A 22,896-nucleotide genomic window follows, 5' to 3' on the forward strand; every position below is an offset into this window, starting at 1 on the left:
ACAATGGTGGCACCTTCCTCCAGAGCACTTCACCAAGCACAGCATAGTCCGCAAATACTCGTTTATGCCTGATAATGTCAAGTGTGCAGTCTTCTCTAGATGTTAGACAAGCAAGGATCTGGCCCTGATCCGCGGCATGCTGACTCTCCTGCGGGGGATGCGGGAGCCCTGTTCCCTGCAGGACGGAAGTCATGCGGTGCCACCCGAGCACTGTTGATGTAGTCACGAGCCCTAGAGAAGCCTGGAGGAACCGCAGAGGAGGCTGGCATTTGAATGAGCTTTGGAGGTGGGGCCAGAGAAAGGAAGTTCCCTGTCACCAGGAGGGTCCAGAGGGCAAAGGCACCAAGGTAGAAGTTAGCTTGGTGAGGCACAGGAGAGGGCAGAGGAAAACAGCCAGCTGGGTCTGCAGAGAACACTGGGCTGTGTGGGGAGATGTCGGCAACTCTGTTCCTCTGCCCCTGAACCCCTCCAGTCCCTCTGTCTCCTCTGTCAGACGCAGGGTCACCACCTGTCCTGATGACCTTGCAGATAAGTGAGGAAAGCCACACATGTGGGCGCTTGGCTGCCACGAAGGCGCCTGTGGCCTTGAGCAGTGACGTCATCACAGGGTGACTTTGATAGAGGTGGAGTGATGAAAACGGGGACCAGAAGGCCGAGGCTGTGACAGATTCTTGTCTGGCTGTGGGACCTGAGAGAGTCTGCAAGCTCTTATGGGAGAGGCAACTTGTGATGGACACCAAGTGTATGTCTGTTTCGTTTCTCTGGCCAGGGAGATTTGTCTCAGGGAAAGTACGTATCACACCACATAGCCGGTGCTGCAGTGTAGACCGCCACTCGGGTGCTTCCTTCTAAGCAGCAGACAGTGCCCCCACTCTGTTCAAGACCAGGTGGGGTGAGATCAGGTCAGAGGTGAGCAAGGCTCAGTTACAGCTGTGTTCAGTGGTCCACAGTCAACAGCGCAGTATCTTACCCCCTGCTCCAGAGCCGGCACCTGAGGCAGGAGCGCTGCAATGAAGGTACCGGGCAAACTCAAACCATAAAATAGCAAAATCACAGTCATGAAGCAGCAATGAAGATAATCGTATGGTTGGGGGTCACCACAACATGAAGAACAAAGGAAACAGGGAAACGGAGTTCGAGGCTAAAGCCTAAGCACTTCTGGATTCAACAAAACTCCACATTAGGTAGGGGGTTGGGGGACCACACAGCCTGGCCCAACCCATGTAAGGCTGTCAGAACCTGTCCCAGGTATTCCAGGGGACAGAGGCCAGGGTGCAGGCCAGGACTTCTCTGTCACTGAGGCTTATTTCTAACATAGGTTGGAGAAATTTAGCTTCTGGCAGCCTTGTGTTTGGTCTGTGTGCTGAGTGTGGCTTTGTCCTGCAGGGGGCGCTCTGTGGCACCATCGGGCACCTGGCTGAGCTCTATCTGGGACCCCCTGGCTTTGAGAAGACTGGCTTGGACCTTTTCAGTTGGGGGGCTTGTTTATGGCAGCCTTGCTCAGACAAGGAAGAGGTTAGAGGTAGCTGGACGCTTGGCATCTGAGCGGGCTTTGATGGGTGTCACCTGCTTGGGGACATGGGAGGCAGACAACCCTGATAAACAGTAGACTCCAGAACGTTCTGAAAAAGCAGCAGCTGAGAGCTGCCTGCAGTGCCTTGGGAACAGGAGCTGCCTCATGTCCATCAAGGCTCCAGCGAGGCTGCTGTGCCGCCTTTGGTACGCAGCAAAACTCACTGACCCAGAAAGAGCGATTCGAGCGGCCCCGTTTGCCCCCTCCCAGGCTGTCTCAGACTTTATTCCCAGAAACCAGCTTGAAGATTTCATTAGAAATCAAAGCCTTGCTGGTCCTTTCTCTTCTTCTTCTTCTTCTTTTTTTTTTTTTTTTTTTTTTTTTTTAAGAAACACACTTGGCTGCCATGACCAGTGTCCCAGCTTTCTGTAATGAGGGGGTAACAAGAGTCCTTGAACAGAGACTGAGTTGGAACTGATCAATGGCATTTGGGGGTTGGAAAATTTGCTCAGGAGCTAGCTAATTTATAATGTCATACGGGCTAGACTGGAAGCCCCAAGAGGATAGGCTGTCTCTTGGCTTTCTCTGTCTGTCTTTCTGTAAAAGGAAAAGAGGGCGCACGTCATCTGGCCGGTGATCACTCAGTGGTAGACTCTGCCCTGCTGGACCCCCGCAAACCTCTCTCTTCCCACTTCCGCCCTCTGTCACTGGGATGGCGTACTCCTGCTTGCTTCTGGCTTGAGCTAATTTGCAAAGGACACCTGTTCATTAATTAGCCCAGCTCCCAGGCTTCTGTTTCATCTGGGCTCCCCCTGCAGAGTGAGTGCCAGGGCTGCTGTTTGGCAGTCTGTGTGTGCTGCCTGCGACTCTGTGGGCCCTGAACTTCCCCAGCAGTGAGGCTGGTCTGCGCTCCTGACAGCCGCTGTTTGGCTATTAGTGTCCCAGCTGGTGCTCAGTCCTACTGGAATGCTTTGCCACCAGGCCCGTTCCCAGGACTAAGCATGGAACCCTGAGCAGGCGAGCCCTCATTCTGACTCTGTCACTCAGCTGGCCCCAGGGACCCTCTGCACCTAGGAGTCCACCCACAGGGTTTCACAGGATGGGCTGTCTCCTGTCCTTGAGTCTTTACAAGAAGGTAGATGAGGTGCAATAGAACATTGTAAACCTCGGGCTTCGTGCTCTATATGACATCTGACCTTCCACATGAGCCACCCCAAGCTGGACACCATGTTTGCAGCTGGAGACATCTCAGGTCAGAGCTGAGTTGCCCAGACCCCAGGCGTCCCGAGAGCCCAGTTCCCAACAGAGCGAAGTCACCTGGACACGTTTCGTGCTTATGCGTCTCCCTGTCAGCCCTTCTCTGCTTCAAAAGAGAAATTCATCAATGGAAATTCCCCGAAGTGGTCATTTTCCTAATGACTTACTAATGGTGCCACATACGGACAGGTCTGACGAGGGGTGGTGGCTGGTGTGCATGTTTCTTACTATGGTCCAGCTTTCCTGCCTTTGCCGTCACAGAGAGTCCCTTCCCCTGACTTTCACTGTCACCCAGACCTAAACAAATGCTTCTCTATCCCCCTTTTCCTGAAGAGAAGGGCTGGTCTCGCCCCTAGCAGAAAGACCTTCCTTCAGAACTCTCCCAGCCCTGGTGACTACCAGGGTGCCTTCACCCACCCCGGCTAATTAGAGCCTTCCTCAGGCGGCTCTGGAATCTTGTCATTCATTCTCACAGAGATAATGGACTTGGATAAGAGGTCACAGCTTCCCCCACTTCCTGCCCTCCTTGTGGAGAGGGTGGAGTGGGCTCCCCTCCCCCAGGAGCTCCCTCCTGCCTGTCACAGGAACTGTCTGGTCCGCCCCCCCCCCCCACTTGGCAGCCCGTGATGGAGTCACGCTGCTCATAGGGCCGGAGCCCAGCTCCCTACGGTAGGCCGCTCTGCTCTACCCGGTTCTGCGGGCAGGTTCCTCGCCACCCCGCCGTATGCTGCATCTCTGGTGAGTGTCATTAGCATCCGCGTGATGAAATGGCAGAGTAAATGTTAATAAGGGCTGATGCTTCGCCTGCTTCCGAGTGGCAGATTGGAAATGGTACCATCTTCACTCCAAAGAGCAGCTTTTAATCCCTCTACTTCCTGAGCAGCCAATTTGGCATGGGAAGCACACCCCTCCCCCTCTGAGACACCACCATCACCCCCGTGCTCCTTTGTAAAGGGGTTACATACCCCACAGTCCAGCAGTCTATAGCAGGGTTCCTTTTTTTTAATTTAAGCATTTTCCCTTGTTCTCCAAAGAAAAGGAAACTAAGGGGCCAGTACCACACACACCCAGGTCTGGGGCATTTCACCTCCCACCCCTGACCTCTGTGTGGATGAGGATGACCCTCAGCGCTGGAGCATCAGGCCTGGGAACTGAACTCAACCAGCTAAGCTGCTTCCCAGCCCCACTCCCATGCCAGACGGCGCCCCAGCAGCCCTAGCTCTTGTCCTCTGCCTTCCAGTCCTTATTGAAAGATGGTTTCTTTATCCTCCCAGCTGCCTCTGCCTGCCTTGTGTTCCCCGTTCCCTCTGTCCTCTTGCCCCTGTGATGGCGAGGGCCTGTCTGGTACCCCACTGCTGTTTCATTCCTGACCCACACTCCAGGCAGCACGCTGCTGGGCCTGAGGCTCCCTCAGTACCTGCTGAAGCCAGCAGAATGGATCGAGTGGAGGTCCCAGGATGAAGCCTGGGCCTTGCCTAGACATGACAGTAACACTGGAGCAGGAAACTCTGGATGCTGATGGGCTCCGGGGAGGCTGTCAGTAAGTCCAGCTTTGTGCACAGGCTGTCCCCTCCCAGCCTGCTCTGCGTGTCTGCCTCTGCACACCCTCTCATTGTTCCTCTCACCCCCAGGCTGTCTTCACCCTTCTTCTTGGTCCCTTCACCTTCTTCGATGTCCAGAAGACTAAGTACCTGCAGATCTTGACCTCTCTGATGAGATGGATCGGTGAGTCTGAGAAATCTCCCAAGTGCCTACCCTTCTCCCCAGCCCTTCCCTCCACCTCTGCTGAAAAGCCAGGCCAACTCCTAGCCGGGACGAGGCAGTGGCTCAGTTCAGTGGGCCTGCCTGGTCCTCTGACCTCTCCAGGGGGCGAGGAAGAAGGAGCAGGCTCTGCGGCCCTTTTACTGCTGGGGAGATTTAGTACCAGAAAACCAGGAGTGACTTTTGCCAGGTCACGCTGAATGGACAGGCCTGGGCTAGGGCCTGAACTGCTAATGCTGGTTCAGCCTCCCTCACATGAGCATGCGAGGTCACACTTTACCCCGAGGAGGGGACAGCAACACCATTCCTGCCTTCTCAAGGATATAATGTCTGGCATAGCCATAAAACCCAGTGGTCCCCAGTAGCAGTTACTCTGAGCCTTGGACTCGCTCCTGCCGTCTATAGTAGCTTCTAGCTAACTGACACCCCAAGTGGCAGCACTCTTGGCCTCAGGTAGATGTTGGGGGTTCTCCCCATCAAACTGGGTACACAGCAGGAATGTGTTCACTTGTGCCGTACCAGCCAGCCACCTCCATCCGGGAGGAGCCAGCTGCTGCCGAGGCAGGACCGAGGGCGATCAGCTGTGGTGCTGCTGTTGCGTCTCCTCTGACTGTCTGTTGTGCATCTGACTTTCTTGGTGTGAAAGCTAAAAGGGAGTGGGGCGGGGACATAGCTCAGCAAAGGGTCTGTCTAGTATGCGGAGCCTGGGTTTGGTCCCCAGCACCTCAGAAAGCCAGATACGGCAGTCCCCTGTATGCTAGCCCGGGGGTGGCGGGGTCGGGGGATAGCAGGAGGAGAAAGTGAAGTTCAAGGTCTCACATAGCTACAGAGTCAATGTAAGGACAGCCTTGGCTACATGGGGCAGGTCTAGAAGCCTCCACCCCAGGCCCCTGGCACAGAGTTTCCAGAGCCATTTGAGTTGGGCTCCTTCCTCCTAGCCATCTTCCTTAACCCCCATCAGGACCAGGGTTTAGGCTGCTACTGATTCCATGCTGTGCCTGCTAAGGGCATTCACACTAACGATGTCAGTCACACTACAATTCTCTCCCCAGTAGAGAAACAATGGGAGCCCTGGTTTCCACAGTGGGAAGGCAGGTCAACCTCTCAAACAGCCTGGCCTGCCCCAGCTGCAGCAGCATGGGCATGGGGCAGCCCCCAACACCTCTCTAATCCAGGAGCCCTAGAGTGCTTGGTGCCTAGAAGTCCGGGTCAGAACACAATCCGTCCGCTCTTGTATCTTGTCTCATATGATGTGGTAGAGGTCCAGCTAGGGTGGTGATGTTTTTGTGGGCATGGTTTGGAGAGGAATGTTCTCTGCCCCCACCTACCTATCTCTCTTGCCCAGTTTCTTTCACTCCATGTGGCTGGGTGGGTCTGCAAGTCTGCAGTTCCTTTCACTCCCTATGGCTGGGTCTGCAAGTCTGGCCCCATCCTGCTGGTATGTGCCTGTCCTTGGCCTAGGAAGGATTCTCTAAGCTTTGGCCTGATGCTGAGCCCCTTCTCATTTCTTGCCATGCTGAGATGACACTGAGAAACAGGCAGGAGGGAATGGAGGCCAGTGGCACATGCTCTGGCCAGATTAATGGAGTTCATAAGGAGACAACAGCCCTGATAAGGACAGTTTAACTTCTTAGTCAGGGTTTCTATTCCTGCACAAACATCATGACCAAGAAGCAAGTTGGGGAGGAAAGGGTTTATCCAGCTTACACTTCCACATTGCTGTTCATCACCAAAGGAAGTCAGGACTGGAACTCAATCAGCTTAGGAAGCGGGAGCTGATGCAGAGGCCATGAAGGGATGTTACTTACTGGCTTGCTTCCCCTGGCTTGCTTAGCCTGATTTCTTATAGAACCCAGGTCTACCAGCCCAGGGATGGCTCCACCCACAATGGGCTGGGCCCTCCCCCCTTGATCACTGGTTGAGAAAGTGCCTTACAGCTGGATCTCATGGAGGCATTTCCTCAACTGAGGCTCCTTTCTCTGTGATAATTCCAGCTTGTGTCAAGTTGATACACAAAACCAGCCAATACAACGTCTATATTTGTTTAAAGATTTATTTATTTTATTTATTATATATAAGTACACTGTAGCTGTCTTCAGACACACCAGAAGAGGGCATCAAATCTTATTACAAATGGTTGTGAGCCACCATGTAGTTGCTGGGATTTGAACTCAGGACCTCTAGAAGAGCAGTCAGCGCTCTTAATCACTGAACCATCTCTCCAGCCTGTCTTCTATATTTTTTAACAAAGTCTCCATCTAAAGAAGGAAGTGTGGGCCCGTGTAGTGGCACACATTTATAAACCTCACACACTTAGGAGGAGGTGGCTGGAAGGTCAGGAGTTCAAGGCCAGTCTCAACTACATAGAAAAAGGATCTTGAGCTCATGAGACCCTGTCTCAGAAAGAGAAAGGAGGAAGAGGAAGGGGAGCTCCTGAGGGAGGGAAGAGGCAAAGAGTAAATAAAATGCTCTTGTAAGCACTAGATCTGTGAGGATCAGCAGAGCTCCACCAGCCCACCTTTGCTTCCCTCTGTTCTAACCCCCCACCCCCCACCCCCTACCCCAGATCAACAGGGACAGACCCTGGCTGTGCAGAGAGATGACTCAGTTGGTAAAAAGCACACTCCACATGAGCCTGAAAGCCTCCGTTTGGCTCCCCCCAGCTCACCTAAAAGCTGGACACAGCAGCACAGAGGTCTGGGATCCCAGTTCTTATGGAAAGCTGGGGGCTAGAGACAGGATCTCCAGAAACTCGGGGTCTATGCAGCAGTAAACAAGAGAGACTGCCTTAAAACTGGGTATCACACTTGCTGCCAACATTCACAGGAACAAGCCTGAGTGCATGTTACATGTTCCCATCTCCTGTGGGTAGTTTACAACCTCCTGTAACTCCAGGTGGGGGGTGGGGTCTGATGTCTCTGCCCCACTGGCACCTGCATATATGTGGGTATACCCACATGCAGACAGATAGACATACACACACACACACACACACATACACATACACACGCACATACACACACACACACATACACACACACACACATACATACACACACATACATATACACACACACACATACACACACACATACACACACACACACATACACACACACACACACACACACACACACACACACACACAACACACACTTGTCTCCTGCTAGGGACGCTGCTGCCTCCACTGCCTTCGCCTCTCTTCTCCCTTGGAGCTGAGATAATCAAATGTCAGGCGTCTCCCGGGCACACTGCTGTGGGTGACAGCACAAGGCAGTCATTTCTCTCTGTGAGAGACTCAGTCAGACCTTTGAACTTAAAAGGCTGGGCCTCCCAATGACAGCCGCCCAGGAAAAGGAAAATGTCTGTTGAGTAAGCTAAACTGTAGTGAGTGTGGTTAAGCTCCCAGCTGCAGCAGAGGACATGCCAGGGTGGCTCCTCACAGCGAGAAGCAGGCGTTTCCCTCCACCCCACCCTAGGTCTTGCTCCGAGGAGGAGGAGAACCAAGCACAGAATCCCCCAGAAGTCGCCAAAGCCACACCAAACAGGCAGGGACCTTAGCCTACCAAACCAAACCCCAGGACACAGTAAGGGAGCCTCTCCCCGGAGCCAAGCTCATCCCCTGGGAGTGTTTCTAAAACTCCCTTCAGAAGTCCTCCGGGCGCCTCTGCCAAGTTGTCATTCTGCCTGTGAGAAGCAGCTGTATGGTGTGGCCCCACAAGACCGTCCTCCCCTCCCTCCTTCCCACACTTTGCCAACACTCACCCTCCCTCTCCCCTCTCCCCAAATGAGGGCTGTTCCTTTTCAAGAGCTGAGCAGGGAGCTCGGGGAGGCAGTAAGCTGGCCCGGGTTCCAGAAGACAGGAGAAAGAATAGCACCAAAGGGACCGGAAAATCGGGAATAAATGTGCTGAGCCAGAAGGTTTCTTGCGCTTAATTAGGAATTTGTTCTGCCATCTGTTGAAATGAAGCCGGTGTCGATCCCGGGCCCCCAGAGTTGTACCCAGGAGCCTCAGGTGTATTTCTCTGGGGGCTTTTCTCTGCCCTCCCCTCACTTCAGTGGTTACCTAAGTCTCCTTGTGTTTCTACCGTGGGCTCTGCAGGCTTAGATGGCCTGCAGTGGTCCAGGGAAATGTCAGGATATAGGTGACAAATGCCAGCGTGGATTCATTGCTCATGCCACACTGGCCAATTTGGGGAACTTTGGTTTTTCCTTTTTTGTGTGTATGAACGTTTTGCCTGCATGTGTATGTATGTGCACCATGTGAATGCCTGTTTCCAGAGGGCGTGAAAAAGCCATCAGATGCTCTGGAACAGAGTTCCAGACAGTTACTATCAGCCATTTGGATGCTGGGAGTCAAACCTGGGTCCTCTGCAAAGAGCAATGAGCAGTCACTTCAGCCCTGAGGGTACTTGGGTAATAAATGCCTCTGAGTTCGCCAGGACCAGGGAAAATCTCTGCTGTCTCAATAAGGGAGGTTATCCCTCCAGGCCAGCATACACCTCCCTGCCAGCCTCTGGTCTTCCAGCTGACTCTCCCAGGCAGCCATCACAGACTGGCCTTGCTCCTTAAAATGGCCAATAGCATCCTCTCCCACTGTGCACGGACCAAGCTTTGGTCCTCTGCAGCCCTCTTCTGTACTGTGGCAAGGAAGGCTTGCCTCGGCGCGGGCTGTAAAGATACAGTGAGACTGAGTAAAAGGTGCTCGTTAGAACCATGCTTAGCACCTGCTCAGCACTGAGACAGGGGCATCACCCTCATTGCTGGCACAATCACCTGTCCCAGAATGAACCGCCTTTGGGACTGGTTTTGAAGTCAGGGACATTACCTCAGCCATGTTCAAAAACAAACTGCAAGGAATTATCCTTAGTCTCGCCCTTGGCGAGCATTAGGTGGCCCAGGGGCACAAGTCAGCCAGAGTACTGTCCTTCATTCCCACAGGTCTGGCAGCCAGGCCTTCGGTCCTGAGCCCTAAGCAACAAGACTTAGACCTGTTGGTGGCTCCTTCCCTATGCAGCTGGCTGCCCATGGGAGCTCTCAGGCTAGAAGGGGCCACACCGGCATTGGCATTATTACTTCAGTCCCATTTCCCACCCACTCACCCCTGCTTGTGCACAGATGCCTCCCACTTCAGCTCAGGCACCCCTTTGGGGTTATTAGAAAAACGCAGTTCCTTCTAATAAAGGCTGCTGTAAAGCACCACGGCCCTCCTCTGGGCTGTCATGAACCCAGAGGGCTTCCTCCCCTCTGTATTCAGAACTGACACCTCCTACTCTCCAGCTCCACGCTCCCCTCAAAGTGGGTCAGACACCATCCTCGCCAGGCATCCATAGAGGAGCTAGGGCCATTCTGCCCCGGGAAGTTGCTCAGCCCTGCTCTCCCACCCCACCCCCTACAAGTGCCCCAGATTTATTTTCTAAGCCAGCAGGCGGGATGCAACTAAGCAGCAATGGCAAACAAGGCCACAGGTCCCCAAGAAGACACCTTCACCTGGGAATAAGGGGGCTTTCTAGTTTCCACTGGCCCCAAGTCAGTGATAGTCCCAGTGATGAGTCTCCTAGTGGCTGCTGTCACAGCCATTGGGATCTGGCACAGCCAGCAATCAGGGGTCTTGTAAGCCTGGGGTCATCTGTTTGCACCGTTGGAAGCAGCCTTTGAATTCCTGTCCTGTACCTCAACTACTGCTACCCAGGAGTCCAGAAAAAGCCGAGTCCCATCTGAGGCAGCTGACCTCCTTTCACTAACACTGTCCTGCCCAGTGGCCACTCTTCAGGATTCTCTGTGGCTACTCCACAAGTAGAGGGGACCAGATGCGCCCATGGTGGTGTTCATTTTGTTCGCCGATTTATCCGGACGTCCTCATTGTACATGGGGTTGCTGTGGACAGGCCACTGGGAGGAAGCAGACATGTCGCTAATCTTTCCTAGAGAGGAGCCAGCTATAGGCTGGCAATTGCATCTTTAGCAAAGCACCAGTCAAGACCAGCCAGAGCACAGTGCCCTGCTCCAGCCTCCCCTCAGCAGCTCTTCTTGTCCACAACCCTGACTTGCATGAATCTCAGCCACATGCAGGTCTACCCACTAGACCACTGCCGACCCACCCAGGAGGTTGGTGGGACAGTTACCTGGACATTTCAAGGGACAGCACCTGTGTCATAAGCATAGTCTCTGCACAGGGTTGTCCATATAGCCACCACCTCAGAGCCACAATACCCCTGCAGCCCCAGAACAAATGCTCCTTCAGGCCAGAGGCCACAAAATCGCCAGGCCCTGGCATCTGTCACCTCCCCTCCTCTTCCTCGGTTTCTCTGCACTAGCTGGCCACTCTGGAGGGAAGACCAAACAGCCTTCAGTGGGGAGGGTGACCGTGCCTGAAGTTTTATGTTTCAATCTCCAGGAAGGAGATTAGCTGGCTCACAGCCAGGCTCCTGACTCTGCTGTCCCCATGGTCACTAACCAAGCTGCCCTGATGACTCAGAAATGAAAAATGGAGACTCTGTTCCCAGGCGCCACCTGTGTGTGCTGCTGGGTGGGGGTGGGACTGAAGGATGACAAGGCCAGAACTCCAGCTTCCTACCAGCAGCTTGGCTGCCCTGGAGGCTGAAGCAGGACCAGGCTAGCTTGAATTCCCTGCTCTCAGTGCCTCTGGCCACTGCTCAGGTAGTTGAGTGACTGCCAGGAAGGATAGACCAAGAATCTGTGAAGAAAGAACTCACATTCGAGTGCGCGCGTGCACGCACGCACGCACGCACGCACACACACACACACACACACACACACACACAATGGAGGCCACTTGTACCTTGTGTAGTTTTAACTACTTTAGATGGGGTAAAAAGAGACACCGAGGATCTTTGTAGAGCAGGTGTGATCTGCCGACCTCCGGGCCCCCATCCCACTCCCCTGACATCCAGATCCAGAGCCCCCCAGTACTAACTGGTACCCGCACTGGGTGTCCAGGGCAAGCTCCTATAGCTCCTGGACCAGTAAGGAAGGTGGAGCCACCAGACTGATCCCAGTGTCCTCCTTCACAAGAAGAAATGTGCCCTGTGTGCTGGTGTTGGGAGCCACACCCCAGCATTGAAAGTAAGGCTGTGGGTTGTGAAGAGACAACCTTCTCAGAGACGTCTCTGCCGGGCCCTGCCCATGCCAGCAACTGTGCCGGCTGCTTCCTTCTGCTCAGCACTAGCCCTCCAGCACCACCATTTAATGTTATTAGTATTGTGTGTGTGTGTGTGTGTGTGTGTGTGTGTGTGTGTGTCCGCATCTGTGTGAGGGAGAAGGGTGGGTAGGGCATGCCCCACTGCGCCCTTCCTCTCCTTCCACCTTTTCGTGGGTTCTAAGCTGTCAGGCTTGTGTTTGTCTGCTGGCCCAGCCAGCCAGCCTTCCGGCCTTTTCTGTCTTTAGAGGCAGTACAGTAAGCTGCTCAAGATGAACAGGTAACAGCTACGTGGGCTGAGCCCAGTGTAACTTGAAATTTGAGGCTTTTTTTTTAAGCCTGTCCGTCAGCTGTCTATAAGATACAGCAGCTTCTTGGGACAGCACTGACGCCCCACCCCCACCCTTCAAGCTCTTTGCCTGTGTCTGAATGTGGCTCTCTTCTGCCGGCAGTTAGCCCTTTTGGGGAAAGGACAAATGCCAATCACCTGCAGCTGTTTTAGGGCTGGGAGCCATCTCCCTTCTGAGCTCCAGCTCATGTCTTTCTCCCGCCCGCCCCCTGTGACTCAGCTTCAGGCAAGACACATGGCCCTGTGTCCTGGGAGGGCACTGTGCTGATGAAGGACAAAGCCGTAGCCAGGTCCTCCACACAGACCCCGCTCCCTGCCAGAGCACCGGGACAGCCACTGATGCATGGTCGCTGGTCATCCATTATCATCAGCTCTGGCATGTTGATTCTCTGCTTAGAGAAGACAGTGCTGTCCTCCTGACAGCCACCGTGATGGATGGCCACCTGGACGGATGGCTGCTTCCTGGTATGTGCTGAGCTGAAGCCAGAGCCACGAACAAGACTTGGGAAACGGCACAGGTTGACACTGTCCCAGAGTGGGTATCTAGGACCAGAACTGATGTCAGGGTTGGAGAGGGGGGCTGTCCAGGAAAATGGCTGTTTGTGGAAAAGACCCGGGGCCTTGACATACCGGGTCATTATTTGCTGGAGTCATCCTTGACTCTTGAGAGTCGTGGTTTCAAGTATCTTGGGCACTCAGACTAAGGCAGGACTGTAGCATATAGTCTGGCCCTAATGGCCATACACCCTCCTCTCCCACCATAGCTCTATTTCCTGCTCTTTTGGGCCCTGCTATTGGACAGGCTGGTGGCTGAGGTCCCATGCTATTTTCCAGCCCCCTAGGCCAGGCCAGAACCTCCTCTGCAGGACAGGACAACTTGGCTGTCATGGCCCAAGGGGGTTTAGCCTGCCCAGCCTTTCACCTTTTCTTCCTTCAGGATACTAGGGACTGTACTTGGGCCTTGCACAAGCCAGGCTGAAGCTCTCCCAGGTGAGCTGGCCCAGACCTTTCCCGTTTCTCCATGCAAATCATGAGAGATGGCAGATGCTTAGTGAGGAGACTCAGCTCTTCTCTTGCTTAAACAGTAAGGTTGAGGTCCTGGCAGGAGGCAGAAATCGTTCCAATCTCCACCGAGTCAGTACATCACAGGCACCCACAAAGAACACGTGGTCACAGTGAATCCCTGTTACCCCCATAGGACTATACTATAGATAGTTTGGAGTAGAGACATGGCTAACTGGTAGAGCACTTCCTGCTCTTCCAGAGGACCCGAGTTCAGTTCCCAGCATCAGTTTACATTCAGCAGCTCAAAACTGCCTGTAACTCCTGCCCCTGAGGATCTGACAGCCTTTTCCAGCCTCCTCAGCCACCCACATATATGTGATTACTTGTGAATAAAAATAAATCTTTAAGAATATACTCGATTGGGCCAGGTGTAGTGGCTCATGCCTTTAATCCTAGCACTTGGGAGGCAGAGGCAGGTGGATCTCCATGTGCTCTAGGTTAGGTCTGGTCTACAAAGAGTTCCAGGACAACCAACGCTTATACACACATATAAACACATACTTATAGACATTCAAAGTGTCTTTTAGCTGTAATCAGTATAAAAAATGAATAGTGTTAAGCAAGGCGGTACACACATGTAATCTCAGTGCTTGAGAGGTGGAGGCAGGGGAAGAAGGAGTCGAAGGCCAACCTCAGCTACATACAAATTGGAGACCATCCTGGGCTGTATGGTCTGTGTGGTTGCTTGTGTATGTGCATGCCATGGCACGTATGTGGAGGTCAGAGAACAACTTGTAGGAACCAGTTCTCCCCACCCTATGAGCCCCAAGAATTGAACTTAGGCCGTTCAGCTCCTTTACCCACCCAGGTCGCCTGCTGACCTAAGCTCTGTGGTTTTGTTGTCAGCTTGCAGAAGACACACGGGCAGCATTCAGCGTGCTCACAAGTCCCCCATGCAATTTCAAAGCTAGTCTCAGGGAAGAGGGAAATGGAAAAGCCACTAAGAAGGACTCCAGGCCCCACCTTCACAGTCATGATGTCTCGGGGATGGGGGAGGGAGCCATGGTCCATGTGCTCCACCATCAGTGACATCTGGGCAGGTGTCCCAATGTCTTCCTTTGCTTCACACAAAGGAAAGCAGGAAGCTCTACACAGGGGGATGTCAGCCAGGTCACTTGCTGTACAGAGAGCTGGGGAAGAGGGAGGACCTCCCCTCTCCACACCTCCGATACAAGCTAGCTCTTAGATGGCTGCCCCAGGCTATGTTCCCAGTGCCTGAAGAATGGCTTCTGACATCCCTTGCCCTAATGTCAGACTCCCCCTTAACCCCCATCTGGCCCCAACAAGTCTGCACCTCCTCCCGAAACTTCACCTGACTAGTAGATCCCTGGCCACCTTCCCTGCCCTACTGGCAAAGTGTGGATTCAGGAGAGATGATGTTTATTTTGAGGTTCTTAGGAATCAGCATCCCTCTGTCCTTGGCACGTATCCAGGAGGGCGTGGCTTGCCCTTTTCTCTCTGCCCAGAAGATGTTCTGAGGTCAGACCGACAGACAGCTCCCATGGGGATTTATCTGGCCCTTGACAACCGAAAGGAGGGAAGAAAGCCACCCAGATGCTGTTGGGCGGCTCGGTGCCTGGATTGGTTTCACCCTAACTTCCCGACATAGGGATGTGTGTGGCGTCTCTGAGCTAGCCACTCAGGGCGCCTAAGCTGCACCTGTTTGGTCTCGGCTCCTCAGATAATGGCTTGCTTTCTGCACCCGTCTCCTTCTCCTCCCCCCCTCCAAGGAGTTAGATGCTGAAGGAGCAAGCTGTGCCTCAAGGTGAATCAATATGGCAAGGCCAGCTTGTAGAACTCAGATCAGCTGTCAGAAGTCTGCCTGTAAGCAGCTCGTGGCTTCAGGCAGAGTCAGGAACCATGAGCCTGGAAACAGGAAGGGCAGCCGGCTCCTCATCACCGCTCTGTATCACCCCTTGCCCTCCTACACCAAGAGCAAGTGTCGCAGAGCAACTAGGATGGTCTTCATGTGCCCTCTGGTGCTGGCACCTGCCTCCTCTCCTCCACAATGGGGGGGTTTCACCTTTGAACTTGGACCATTCTCCCCACGGGGATGCGGTCCTCCGAAGGCACCACTATCCAGTTCCTTCTTCTGTTGTAATTGACTTTGGTACCTTCTACCTGTTGGTTTGATCTGGACTTTACAAGGACAAGGCCTGTGCCTGCCCTGTACACGTCCCCCCGAGTGACCAGAATAGTGCCGGCACTCAGCAGACCCTCGGCAAGTCTGTTAGTGAGTGAGTGATAAAGGCCAAGTCTCAGGTTATACAAAACCAGCACAGTTGTTTCTATAAATAAGTCTCCTGCCCCCTCATTATACAGATGATCGGCCCAGGTCCACTGTCCCCATGTGACCTGATGTCAAGCTCTCACCAGCCTCCCAAGTCCTCCCTGGCTTCTTGATGATGCTTCTCCACACCCCTTGGAGTGTGACTTCCGGTGTGGAAAGCCAGCGCATATAGACTTCTCAGAGTTTAGCCTAGGATAGGGGAGACACAGGGACACCTGGCACTGCCACCCAGGAGCTGCAGGCTCTGCTCAAAGGCAGACCCCTGCACCTCTTGATGGGGACACTCGGCATCTCCATATCCATCTGTGTCTGCCCCGCAGCTGGAGGTGAGCAGTGAGTGTCATCCAGGGTGGCACAGCAGTCCCCTCCGTGTGTCCGCACTGTCTGTCCCTCACAGCCTGTCATCTTATTTCACCTTGATTTATTAGCAGACCTAATGAGTTTTCGGAGCAGCCGCCTCCCCAGGGATGGGGCGATCAATCTAGGAGATAGCTGGTGAACTCTGCTGCTCCCCTGGCACCCAGGGAAGGCAGGAGGTTCTAGGGACAAAGGAGTCTGGCTCCAGGACAGTGGAGCTTAATCTTGTATCTCTGCAGGTCAGAGCACCCCCCCCTTCTTTCATGGTGCCTGTCCAGTTGGAGACATAAATGTTTCTTCTGGAATCCAGGCCAACACTCCCCTCTCTTTTGTGTTCCCAGGGCCAGTGCCTTCTGAGTGTGCTCCAGAAAGTGTGCAGTCAGTGGGACTCTTCTGTTGGACTTACCTGGGGCTCTCTTGGGCCTATGTGCGCCTACTTTGCCTCCACGAGTGTCCCTATCTCTGGCTGACTTGTGTTCCCTGGAGGCACACTAGGCCCCGCTTAGACATGGGTGCTGTGCTCTCCCCTAACCAGATGCAGCGGCCTTTAATGCTGTCCCCACAGCTGGGGCACTTTTGACAGATAGTGCCAAGTATGGCTAAGGAGAGGGAGGGAAAAAGGGAACACAAATGAGTTTGTCCCCCTCAGGTGATTGTCAAGGAGCTGCTACTGCACAAAGTGACCTTCCAGGGCAGATTTAGTTTTGGGAAAGTGTGAGGGAGAGGGGAAGAGTGAGTATGTGTGAGAGAGAGTGTGTGAGTGTGTGTGTGTGTGTGTGTGTAATCCCCATATATCTAGTATGGTCCTTGTGCATACTAGACAAGCAGTCTCCCACTGAGTTCCAACTGTGGCTCTCTTTACCTTCCCTTTTTAAAGATAAATATATATGTCTGTGTAAGTGTGTGCCACGTGTGTGTACCCAACTGATGTTACAGGCAGTTGTGAAATGTGTGCTGAGATCTGAACTCAGATCCTCTGGAAGAGCAGCAAGTGCTCTTAACCACTGCTGAGCCATTTCTCTAGCCACAGACTTATTTTAAGACTGAAACTTACTTCCCCAGGCTGGCTTTGAACTCCCTGTGTAGCCCAGGCTCACAGCTCTTGCGGACTTGAGAGTTCCCCCTCCCCAGAGAGCAGAGGAGTAACTAGCACCTGAGGCCAAACCCAGCCATGAACCATGAGCATCTCAACAGCCAGCTTTCTGGTCTTGCCTTCTCTCAAGACCCAAGGCCAAGGTCAGGCAACAGACAGCTGCAGGATTTCTCCACTGGCCTCTTTCCAGATTCATGCTGGCTGTGGCCAAGGCCTGGAGCAGGGCCAGGTCACAGGTAGCAACCCAAACGGTGAAAGCAAACAAATTTTAAATCTTGCCAAGCAATGGCTACTCCCTTGGCTCTCACCCAGTGTCCTCCCTACAGTAGCATAGTCACCTGCCCCCACCACCAAAATAACTAACTGGCTACCACGCTCCTGAGCCACCATCCAGCAGCTGTGCTGTCCCGAAACCCTCACCAACACACATGACACCACTTCCAGCCAACTAGAGGGTTCCCCACACCACGCCTCTGTACACCAGCAGCTTCCTACACCCCTGGGATGAGCTAGCATCCCGGGGTCGGAAGGCTGAGGTTCAGAGAGGAACTAGATCAATGCTTCCTCTGACTGGCTAGGACTGCAAAGATTTGTGGTGCCCTGGAGCAGGAGGTGGTGGAATTGAGCCACTGTGAGAACTGAAACAAATCATCTTTATTGGCAGTTTTCACAGGCCCCTCCAAGCTTTTCCCGCCTCTCTTCCCCCCTGCCATGTCAGACAACTCTGATTAAAAGCAATAAATGACTCCAGCCCACTCCCAGGTGTCATCATGGGAAGAGACGTGGCCTGGCTTGTGGGTCCCAGCAGAACAACCTTTCTCAAGAATCAAGGAATGTCCCGGTGCCCTGAGGGATTAATACAGAGTCCCCCAGCTTCATACTGAGGAAGAGCCTTGATCCTCTGATGGGGCCCACAGACAGGTCATGCTAGGTTCTTCTGTCCGTCCACTCACAGAGAAATGTCATTCATATGCCCTATGGACTTGTCCTAGATGACAGGGGATCTGTAGTCAGTCCTGTAGTAAGACCTGTTCTGCACAGAGACAACAGGAATGTATACATTTAAAATGAAGACAGAGACTTGAGGTTTCTGTGTGTTGAGTAGTTACCACTGGCAACCCTGGGTGATGTCTGGAGAAGATACCAGAGAGATCTAGAAATATCTTCACCAGTAGGGATCTTGTCCATTGTGCTGAAGCATGGGTGCTCGACTTGGACATCTTTAGGAACTCAGGTTCTAGAAGCAGGGACGGTGAGCCAGCCCACAGTGGGGGGCTCAAGAGTTCTCCCGAGAGGCTGCCAGGTAGAATCATCCGTCTCCACAGAGCCTGACTGTCCTGAACACATAAGGTCACAGAGTTTTCCACAGCAAACTCCCTGTCCCCTAACTATGTCACCAAGCCCAGAAGAGCAGAGCCACATGCCATTTGCTGCCGGCCTTAGGACCAGCAACGTGGGACTTGCATTGCCCTAGGGTGCCCTTTCCTCCCTGCAGTGACCCCTCACTCACCATAGCCTCCTTTTAGCAGACCCTGGTCACCCAGCATTCCTGCCCTCTTACACACATGCAGCAGGGGGTTCATGCCCAGGAGATGTCTCCCCCCAAATGTGCCGTGCCTGTAACCCTCAGCTCCTCACATCCCACACCTGGCTCCACGGGCACAGAACCTTTAAACCAAGGAAGAGAAGGAATGGTGCCGGCCAGATCTGCCTCTGACAGGAAGCTGACAGAGCCCCTGAGAGGGACCTTGAAGGGGAAGCTGGTAGCATGTCACCGGGGGTTGCCACCCCAGTACCTCCTTTCTCTGGATCACACCCAGGCCCTGCTTCTGGGAAGAGGGGGGAGAACAGGATGTGTGTACCCAAGACATTCACAGGCTCAGCAGCCCTGCGTGGTCTCAGGGAATGCGGGCAGACTGAGGATGCCACCCATCCTCACCGACCCTCCTTGTCTTGCAGCCTTTGCCATCATGATTGTGCTGGCCCTGGTACGCATCGGGAAAGGACAAGGAGAGGGGCACCCACCCCTAGCCAACTTCTTGGGGGTCCAGAACCTGTTTGGGGTGTGTGTCTACTCTTTCATGTGCCAACACTCCCTGCCATCCCTCATCACCCCCATCTCCTCCAAGCGCCACATCACGCGACTGCTGTTCCTGGACTACGCGCTGATCCTGGCCTTCTACGGACTCCTCTCCTTCACGGCCATCTTCTGCTTCCGCGGCGACAGCCTCATGGACATGTATACCCTCAACTTTGCAAGGTGTGACGTCGTGGGCCTTGCAGCAGTCCGGTACTTTCTGGGCCTCTTCCCTGTGTTCACCATCAGCACCAATTTCCCCATCATCGCGGTGACCCTGCGCAACAACTGGAAGACACTCTTCCACCGCGAAGGTGGCACCTACCCATGGGTGGTAGACCGCGTGGTGTTCCCCACGATCACCCTGGTGCCTCCCATTCTGGTGGCCTTCTGTACCCATGACCTTGAGTCCCTGGTGGCCATTACGGGAGCCTACGCGGGCACTGGCATCCAGTATGTCATCCCTGCCTTCCTGGTGTACCTCTGCCGCAAGGACACCCAGCTGACCTTCGGCTATGGGACCATCAACAAGCACAGGTCCCCGTTCCGCCACACTTTCTGGGTGGCCTTCGTGCTGCTATGGGCTTTCTCCTGCTTCTTCTTTGTCACAGCCTACATCGTCCTCAAGGAGACCCAGCTCTGATAGCAGATGTGTCTCACAACAGGAGGCAGAGACTGCCCAGCTCCAGCCTCTCTGCACCTCTGAGCTGGGTTTAGCTGCCACCCAGGTCTACACGAGGGTGCCGGGCTGGGGCTCTCGGAGAAGGCTGTCTACATCTCTAGCTGCTGTCCTCTCCCCACCCAGGACGTCACCCTGCAGGACAGCCCTCCTGCGTGGGAGCATGGTTGTCACACACACTCCTCCACCCTCGCCACTGGAGGCTGGCTCCCTCCTCTACAGTGGAGGAGACAGTGCTGACCCTGCTGCTATTTATACTAGACCCCGTGCCCCATCCTGCATCCTCGACCAGCCACTAGCAGCTGCTGCCTCCTCAAAGGCGAGTCCCAGGCCCTGACTCTCCCAACCTGGCCTGCGTGTGAAGGGCAGGGCCGTCTTCCCGACCAATCCTGACAGTTGCTAAGTTGTTTTTGTTTCTTGTTTTGTTTTTCCCTCCACTATGGGAGGCCTGGCCAGCTCTAGTGACAAGGACAGGAAGTGCTAATTGGCACCAGGGTCCCTGGGCAGGAGCCGTGAGAGCTTCTGCTGTGGGTGCTAGTTCCAGCACAGAGGAAGGATGGAACGTCCTTCCACGGGGTTGAAAGCCCTTTGCTTGGGTGCCTGAAAGGGGCCCTGTGTCCTCTGGCTTCTCCCTTGGAACCCTGGGAACCCCTGAAATGTGGGGAGACCACTTGAGAAGCTGCCCTCATCACCTCACCCACACCCACAGTGGCTGACCACTCTAGACTTACAACAGAGAGAGAACAGGGTGACCCTCTGCAAAAGGTCAGGCTGCCGTTGTGCAGCCCAGCTTGCTCCCATGCTGCATTGCAACACTGAGGTGGTGCCCTTAGGAGCCTGGTCCTGGGTGCTCAGTGGCCACACTCTCCAGGTCCCTGGCTACCGTGGAGCTGGAGGGGGTGCTTACCACCATTCCTGTGGACGGAGGCCAGGCTCCCTCCATGCATGCACCCGCTAGGCCCAGTGCCTGGGAATGATGAGTGATTGATGAACTGCATTTTCGATGTGCCTTCTGCTTTGGGCACCAGGGATCCGTCCTGACCCTGATTTGCCCCAGCCCTGGGCCTAGTCCCACTTGTCCCGGACAGAACTGCCTCTGGGGTAGAGGGTCTCGGACCCGTGCCCCTCCCTCTTGATTTCAGTGCCTTGCTCCACCCTAGTGAGGGAACCTGCGCCAGCCACCTCTTCCCTTCTGTCTCGCCATATTTAAAGCTTGAACTCTGCTATGTTCTTGGATGTCCCAGAACCCAAGGGCCGGGCTATGCAGAACCTACCAAGAATGTGGGACCCACTGCCACCTCTGGCCCCAGCATCCCTGCCTCTCAGCGTCTCCAGGTAGAGATGGGCCAGGCTGCTGTCCGCACGTCAGTAGTTCCAGCCACACGGAAGACAGGGGTCCCCTATGCTGGTCAGCCAGTGCAGCATCTTCCCAGGAGACCCTGCCCCACAGTGAGCTGAGTAAGGAAAGCAGTACAGTAGCGGGTCCAGGGACAGCTAACTGCCCATCATCCTCCATGCCTCGTCCCACCCCTGTCTCAGGCTGTTCGCTGAGAACTCAATTAAAACATCTGTACTTACCTTCTCCCTCTTGCTTAAGGACAAAGCAGATTAAATCTCCCTACAGCAGCACACACACCTCACCCCACCCCCAGGCTCCAAACTGAATCTTGGTGGGAAATTTATTAGCATCATAAAGATGATTTATGTGGCAGTCTGGAGCCACACAGTGGCTGCTGCATTCCCCACCGCCACACTAGGGAAGCCCCAGCCTAGGCAGGAGGAGGGACCGGCTGACCACATCACTGATGCCAAGCCAACCCTGCCCACTATCTGGTCTCTGTGTTCCTTCATCTCCTGCTAGAAGTCATATGAGGTCTTACCACACTAGGCCTCCGTCACTGGTAGCCATGAGAGTTGGGCACAAAGAGGAGAGGACTCAAAGGGCTTAGCATTTGTGGGTGTCATTTGTCCCCCTCACAGACAGGCATCAAGCACACTAAATATGTGTATGTCACCTGAGTAAGGTGATAGGCTAGGTCATGGTATCTGTTTGCAAAGAGGCCCTGGGGTTAGTGGTCCAGGGAACAGCACCGAACCGCCCAGCCTAGCCTCCGATCCGAGTCTCTGACACTTAGGAGTTGTCACTGCTATCTGTCTGCCTTGCTCCGAGGGCAGGGCAGGTCAAGGTGGGAAGGATCGGATCGTTCTCCACAGAGCACCAGGCCCAGCTGAGCATCAGCCCTGTGCCAGGAGCTCTGGCTGCGCCTCACCTGAGGCCGGTAGATGGGGCAGATGGCAGGTGACAGGCTGTGAGGCACTGTGCGGTGGTAAAAAGTGGCAGTGGGCACCAGGCCAGGCCCAAAGCCACACAGCTGTCCTCACCGCATGGGGCCGAGAGCAGCCTCAGCAACAGGCAGTGAATGTCTCCTGGGGCGCTCCGGCTGAAGAGAAGGAGCTGGTGGTTCCAGACCCAGGGGCTGAGGAAGGCTGACATCTGTCTAAGTGCAGGGCCTGCTGAGAAGCTGACTGACAATAGCCAGTGGAGGCAAGCCCTGGCAGCCTTCCCCGGGGGCATGCTGCAAGCCTGGCACAGTGCTGGCACATTGAGAGGTCCAAACTCATAACCCCCATACCCTGTGGCTTCTAAGCAGCAAGCATCTGTAACCCTCCCTTTTGTAGGGACCTCCACATCACAAGTTATGGAAACTAAAGGACTGAGCTTATCCCAGCACCAAAGTCCTTAATAAAGCTGCTATTACCCACGGTCGTCTCCTCTGTCATTTGCCAGCCATGACTGTACCAGTAGCCCAGGACTGACAGGGCTCAGGTTGAGTCTCCCAGATACTGCTTAGCTTTGTCACTTCCTAGTGAAGCAGTAATCCTGTGGCTGCTGCCTGCTACGTTCCCAAACCAGGATACCATACGGGCCTGGAGCCACCCAAATCTAGGAGGCTTTGGGAAGAGAAGTACCTGCTATAGATTCCCTAATTCTCAAAGGAGGCTTGAGGACTGCCCTCCCCTTGCAAGGTAAGAAGGGTCATGGCTAGAGATGCCATGTCACCTCCATCCCCACCCCCTCTGTGAGCACTGGCTCTCTGGGAAATGCTGGTGTGCATGTGAAGCCTTTGACTAAAGAGATGGAGGGAAAGCAGCTAGGACAGCCACGGGAGGGAACTGGGTCAGACCGTAAGCCTGTCCCACTGTGAGACAAGTGGCAGGGCCTTGCTTTTCCCATGTCGCATCAAAAGGGAAAAAAAAAAAAAAACAGCATTGGGGGTGGGGTTTGTTAGGGCCTGC

At 54.2% G+C, this 22,896-nt stretch overlaps 1 protein-coding gene across 2 annotated transcripts in view; it reads left to right on the forward strand.

Moving 5' to 3' along the window:
- Positions 1–22,346, forward strand: part of TMEM104 (transmembrane protein 104) — a 54,525-nt gene extending 32,179 nt beyond the window's left edge. For both annotated transcript variants that reach the window (XM_080922662.1, XM_080922663.1), the window contains exons 9-10: positions 4,402–4,495; positions 18,803–22,346. In XM_080922662.1, coding sequence (XP_080778788.1) covers positions 4,402–4,495; positions 18,803–19,563 — 855 coding nt within the window. In that variant the 3' untranslated portion in view covers positions 19,564–22,346. The remainder of the gene's footprint in view (positions 1–4,401; positions 4,496–18,802) is intronic.
- Positions 22,347–22,896: the final 550 nt, after the last annotated feature.

Source organism: Micromys minutus (assembly GCF_963924665.1).
Source record: "Micromys minutus genome assembly, chromosome: 10".
Lineage (NCBI taxonomy): Eukaryota > Metazoa > Chordata > Mammalia > Rodentia > Muridae > Micromys > Micromys minutus.